This window comes from Berghia stephanieae, chromosome 6 (genome assembly GCF_034508935.2).
Source record: "Berghia stephanieae isolate SIO BIC M18660-M18661 chromosome 6, UCSD_Bste_1.3, whole genome shotgun sequence".
NCBI lineage: Eukaryota > Metazoa > Mollusca > Gastropoda > Nudibranchia > Aeolidiidae > Berghia > Berghia stephanieae.
In genome coordinates, this window is record NC_088365.1 from 47,180,676 (window position 1) to 47,187,341 (window position 6,666).

The following is a 6,666-nucleotide window of genomic DNA, read 5'->3' on the forward strand; positions in this document are numbered from 1 at the left end:
AAGTAAGATGTTATCAATTTGTTCATAATGACAATGACAACATTTTTTGTCATTAAAACCTGGTAATGATTTGTATGTAAGTTTCATCGATCATTATTCTCCTGTTTAATCAGGTTTCACTTCTCCATCCATGAAAAACTTCTTTTTTTTTTAAAAACCTCTTCGTCTGAAACATTTTATTAACAAAAGGGAATACATGACATTGAAATCAAGTGTAATAGCAATTTAAAAAATTAAAAATGTACATTACAGGGAATGTTGGAACTTTGAAAAGAATATCAAAGAAAGACATTCGATAAGGCTCAGCTGGGCTAGTCTATTGAGCATATTTCACAATATCATCTTTAAACACGTGTCCACTCTTCGTTCTTTGGGTACCGATCACATCAGATTTGCACAGCTTTGTAATAATTTGCTTTTTGTGGACAGACCAGATCTCCTCATTGGAGAAATTAATAAATTTGTTCTTTACTTTTTCACTTCGTTTGAGGAATTCAATTTCGAAGTCCCCGTCCTCATCCATAGCACTTTTCACGATCCCTGTGTAGAATACATTGCCCTTCTTTCCTTCGCATCTAAAGAACACAAAGTCTTCCAGCTTGAGGAGGGACAGGTCCTGTTCTTCCATAGAGGAGGAAAGGAGGAGGGCCTCGTTCAGGTCTTCTTCTTCCTGAACCTCAACGTCGTCCTCTTCGTTCAATTTGTCTGCTTTTTCCAGAATTGAATCAAGGGCACAGTTAGCCTCATCATCACTCTCAGAGTCATATTGCAGCCGTTTTCTCTTTGAAGCCACTTCTGTTTCGACAACCAAAGACTGTTGATAGTTGCCTGGTCGCTTCTCTGGGGTCAAAGTCAAAATAGTTGACTTAACTGTTTTCCGTTGTTTTTTTTCCTCTGGCGAGCTGTTGCTTTGGGGAAGGGACGAATTTCTTTCGGCGATACAAAACCTTTGCTGATAGATTTTTCAGCTTCGGTTGTTGCAGTTCCAGTGCTCATTGATGGCTGGTTTAGGGTCGCAGGCGCAGGTTGTGGTCGATCTGTTGAAAATGTTGGTAAGAACTTGTCGTCAGAGAAAATGTTCCTATCTGTGGGAAAAATCCCGGTTGCACGAAAGCCAGCTGTGATATTTGCTGGGGTGAAAGCCTTTGGGAATGCATAAGATATAATTTGAGGCACAGTGTGGATGGACATCTGTTTGCCAGTATTTTGTGGATCCTTGCACCACCTGTCGACAGCGTAGTCGTAGAAGGTCTGAAATGGCCCGTAGACAGAAACATCCAGGGGCTGCATCTGATGCGAGCAATGTGGCGGAAATGAGAGCAGGGTGATGTTGTTTTCCTTACAAAAAGCAATAACATTCTCACCACAATGCGAAGCATGGTTGTCAAGAATCAACAGCACTGGATGCGCAGCTGATGGTTTAGCGTGTTTCTGAAAGTGCTGCAGAAAACGCAAGAAGTTCTCGGATGTCATCCACCCTGAAGCTTTGGGGTGAGAGTCGCAAAGGGATCCTGGTGGGGCAGTTGTTGACCAGTGTTCTTGTACATTTACTCGTGGAAAAATAAGGTATGGAGGCATGCTGTTGCCAAGGGCATTCACTGCCCCACAGAGTGTGACCGTACATCCCTTTTCCTGAGAGACCACAGACCCGACACGTTTTTCTCCTTTCCTCGCCAGCTGTCGTTTGGGCTTCTGAACCGTGGAGCATCCTGTCTCGTCGATATTCCAGATACACTGTGGTGCAAACTTATACACTGCCATTACATGTTCTAGATTGTCAAAGAATGTATTCACATTGGTCTTGTTGAACGCTTGCATTCTGTTTAATGATGTCGCTTCGGGGTTTCGCAAACTGAGACTGTCTTTGTTGCGTGTTCTGAATCCATAGAGCCAGTCCTCTCCTGCAGCCCTATTGGCAGTCCATGATTCTGGGACTGGAATTTGATTCTTAACAGCCACCTCATAGGCTAATCCTCGAAGGTCTTCCAGCGTGAGTCCATAATAGATGGAGGAGGCTTCCAGAACATACTGGAGAATGATCTGCTCTTGGTCATCTGTGAAGATGCGCTTCTTCTCTGAGCCATAGCCGAAGCTGCCACTGTTGATGCTACCTTCAGCCCTGTGTAGTTTGACATAGCGTTGCAGCGTCTTATAGTTGATATCAAACTCATCTGCTGCTTTTCGGGAAGACATTCCCCCAAGCACGGCCGCCACAGCTGATGCCATCGTGTCTTTCGTGAAGGAGCCCCTCGTGGTTGTTCGGACGTAGTTCCTTGGCATAGTTCTGGGGAAATAAACAAAATGTGTGAGTTTACCATTACAAATTATCATCATCACTACTCCCTATCATAAAAATGGAAGAATGGAAGCAATGAAACTTCACAGTTATGATTATTTTATTACTTTTAAAAAATCTTTAAAAACATATCTTTTTAGATTATTTTTAGAGTAAAAGTCCCCTTGTCTTTTGGTACAAGTGTTTATGAATGAGTGTATGAATGAGCGCCTAGAGCCTCTTGGGATAGGCGCAGATAGAAATCATATTATTATTATTTTTTATTATTATTATTATTATTATTATTATTATTATTATTATTATTATTATTATTATTATTATTATTATTATTATTATTATTATTATTTATATGTTTATATAGACATCCTCAGGTGTTGCAGCAGCCCGGGTGAAAAGTCCCAGTGGGACTTTTTCCCCCAACACTGGGACTTTTCACCCCGATAGGGGGTTGGCCTGATTTGCAGCCAACTGTGCCAATATGAATACCAGCATTAGTGTAAAACATGTCAGAGTTATGCAAAAATGGCCATAGAGTCACATCACAAATGCATACATTAATTGAATCAAAAATAAAAGAATACTCACAAATTCTGATGAGGGTAGATTTTCACTTTTTGCTTCAGATGAACAGGTGGTGGTAGCTATCTTTCAAAGATGGAGAGGGAAAGAACGCTTGTTATTGCCAAATAGGCCAACAACTAAATATACCAGATTTTTCAAAACAGAAAGGCCAAAAAATTATATCTAAGGGCCAAAACCTCCTTGGGACTTTTCACCCCTGGGACTTTTCACCCCAGTCTCCCCTACTCTTCGTCATGCTAATCTTATGAAGAAAATTTTCTCACCGCAAAAATAAACCTGTCGCAGTTGGCGGCCTTGACCTCCCGCATCTTCGATTTGCTTCGGGCTTCGTGACACAGCGTTTCAACGTGATTAACTCTTCGACTCGCCTTCTCCGCCGACAGTTGTCGACGTGTTGCGGTTTCATTTTGTTGTGTGCCCTTCTGTAGCTTGTGCCATTCTACGCCCCTCTCGCTCTGAGGTAAGTACCTACTAAGACTTATTATTATTATTCTAGTGCCTTTATCAACGATTTACTGGATAATAAAAATATTATATTCTTTATACATGCAGATGATTGAATTATAAAATTAAAATGCATTATGATCTGAATAATATTATTTGTTTTTAATACTAAATTAAGAGCTCGTAAAATCTAAGACATCGCATCGCAGCCTTGAAAAATGCTTACTCACTTCAAGAGACAGCGTTATCTTATCGAATTATATTAAACGTTTTTCACTTGATATAATATAGATTTGTTGCATGGTATTTTGTAAACGAATCAAATCGTATGAAAACTGGAGTTAGGTGGTTTGCGGGTTTTTTGAAACCTTGATATCATCAATTATGTCATATTATGCTTGAATAATATTTAAAATGTTGCTGCTTTGTTTACAAAATAATGCACTCAATCACATTACACGCACCCCCCCCCCCCCCCCCCCATTTCCCCGCCCCTTTCCACTTTGATATATTATAATATTATATGAAACATTGTGAAGTGCATAGAGTGAAACCACAGAACTATGTGGTCCACCGTCTCAAAACGGTATTATTATTGTTATGTCAAGGGTATCTGAAAATTGAATTCGTGGGTAAAACTATGTCATGTGTTAATTTAATGCGTTTAATTGAGTAGAATCAATGTGCATATATTAGCAGGACTGATAACCGAACGCAATTGTGGGCTTGATTTAATTAACTTTGTTGTAATAGACAATATTTTGCGTGAATTTAAGAGAACGTATTTCTTTCCATTTCAACAATGAACCTACTCGTATAACTAGTGTGAGTTATCAGACCTACAAATACAAGTAGGGCGTCGAGTAGAAAAAAAAAATAATTTCATAAAATGCATAAACCGAAAGTTTTATATAACTGACTATTAATATTAACTTTGAACTCGTTTGTGGTATCCGCTCCAGTCCGACATAACACTAGATTGACGTTGTTGGTCACATGACATACATAGTAAATAAATGTGCATAAAATGTACATATTTCTTTTGATAATTAGTGTTTTTATAGAGCTAACGCAAAACGCCTTGCAAATAATGTAAGATTGTAATATTATAAGACATGATGTCTATAGCTAGTTCGAAGATGACGTCACTCAGGTCTTTGTTATTTTATGAGTAATGCTCACTGAACTGTATTAACCTGACTATAAACGTTCATGGATACACACAGTTTTGTGTATTGGTCCGTTATACTTCCGGATGACAATGTTATGAGCTTCTTAGCCAAGCGCATACTATCTATAAGGCGCTAAATTTTTTTTTTTTTATTTTTTTTTTTTTTTTGTTATTTTTTGTTTTGTTTTGTTTTTTTGTTTTTTGGACTGAGACAACGGTATTACTATATTACTGGCCGTGAGTAGCTACTCGTTTTGCAACTGAATATGAAGTAACTGTGAGTAAATACTCAACTTTGCGCTGCCATATCGGGACTTGAACCAGTGACCTGTAGGTCAGGAGGCAGAGCATTGCATTATATCACAAGACCGTAAATGATTAAGTCTCGCTGTTTTACACACAGTGAAACAGGTCAAATTCCGGGTCATTCATACACATAGTAGTTATGTAATGAATGTATGTGGATAAGTGCCACGGCTTTACTGAAGGGGCTTTCTACTTTGTCGCCCCAATGGAGAGCGACGTATCTTGCAAAATTCAGTTCTTTTATGTTATAGTAGTACGTTAAAATTGTATTATTTCTTTCTACATTATATCCTTATTGTGTCAATGTGTGTGTGTGTGTATGTGTGTGTGATAGAGATAGAGAAATAGGAGAGAGAGAGAGAGAGAGAGAGAGAGAGAGAGAGAGAGAGAGAGAGAGAGAGAGAGAGAGAGAGAGAGAGAGAGAGAGAGAGAGAGAGAGAGAGAGAGAGCTACGCAACTTTTGCAAAAATTATGGCGTTTTTCTCGACACTGACACCCATAATGCAATCCAAGCCCACAATCTAAAAATTTTTTTTTGTTTTTTTTTTTTTGTTTTTTTTTTGTTGTTTTTTGTTTTTTTCAAACGTAAACGCCGTTTAGCGTTACAATATTTATTTTGGGTTAACTTTCAAGGTGACATGTGCATGATGATATTTTCAGATCTGATAACCCAAATTATTATGGGCTCACTGTTGTAATGGAAACACTAAGCTCAAATCAACGTAAAATATTGTCCTTGACAACAATGTTAAACTTAGCCATAACTGCGTTCGGTGATCAGTATCAGACAGTTGCCGCAACAACAGAGAGGGCAAAATTTGCTTAGTCATGGTTGTACAGTTGAGGTTTTTCTGCACCGTCATGCCGGGTAGCGGGGTGGGCGGGGCCTATGACTATGACAGACGGCGGATAGGGAAAGGAGGGGGGGGGGGGGGGGGGGGGGTTGGAGATTATTGACTGTTTTCGTGCATTCACTGTGTTTGTCTGACATAGCATAATAGTATCTTTTCATTACCTATAAATCATAAAATAAACTTGAAACTCTCTTCACACAATTGTGTTTACCAGATAATGACTTGCATAATTTATAGTAAGTCTAGAAAAGATGAAGTGAGTGGAAAAGTGCCAGAAGACAATAGAGAATAAAAAAAAAAATCGCGGCGGTGTTGGGGGTTTGAACCCGCGACCTTATTGGTACGACAACTCGAAGTCTAGATGATAATAAAGGAATATGACTATGCAAGTCATTACTATAACACCAATGTGTCAATATTTGCAGGTCTGATACAGAAAGGCTAACCGACCGATGACTTGTTTTAACTTTGGTGTAATGAACAATAGTTTTAGTTATGCGGCTGTGTGCAATAATAATGATGATGATGATAATAATAATAATAATAATAATAATAATAATAATAATAATAATAAGAAAAAGAAGAAGAAGAAGAAGAAGAAGAAGAAGAAGAAGAAGAAGAAGAAGAAGAAGAAGAAGAAGAAGAAGAAGAAGAAGAAGAAGAAGAAGAAGAAGAAGGAGGAGAAGGAGAAGAAGAAGAAGAGGAAAAGACGACAATGAATAAGAAATCATCCTCTCCAAAGGGTAGCAGGCAACTGCCAAAGTCCGTTTCACGCTATAGAGACCGAATTAACTTCATGGTTCCGAAGGACTAGTGTCTAGAGTTAACCTTTTCTTATCATTGGTTTTATTTCTGGTGCAGGGAGAGTCAGAGAGTGTGGAGATATTGAAAAACGATTGAAAATACGTTGTATTTTTAACTACCGTATAATATAATATAAACATTGCAGTTCTTCTTTATTGCTGACGTCACGCTTGACTTGAAGATCTATAATATTCAGGTTTTCGTCCAAT

General features: G+C 38.5%; 2 protein-coding genes across 2 annotated transcripts in view; one reads left to right on the forward strand and one right to left on the reverse strand.

Annotated features, from left to right (window-relative positions):
* Positions 1-316: 316 nt before the first annotated feature.
* Positions 317-2,970, reverse strand: LOC144975870 (uncharacterized). The gene is made up of 3 exons (XM_078920055.1): positions 2,882-2,970; positions 900-2,284; positions 317-840 (listed from the first exon to the last, which is right to left on the reverse strand). The coding sequence occupies exons 2-3, from the start codon at positions 2,278-2,280 to the stop codon at positions 317-319; spliced, it is 1,905 nt and encodes a 634-aa protein (XP_078776181.1). The 5' UTR covers positions 2,281-2,284; positions 2,882-2,970.
* Positions 2,971-3,201: 231 nt separating this feature from the next.
* The window catches only part of LOC144975146 (glutathione S-transferase 1-like), a 16,670-nt gene continuing 13,205 nt past the window's right edge, over positions 3,202-6,666 (forward strand). The window contains exon 1 of the mRNA XM_078918928.1: positions 3,202-3,338. The gene's annotated coding sequence lies outside the window, so the exon portion shown is untranslated. The remainder of the gene's footprint in view (positions 3,339-6,666) is intronic.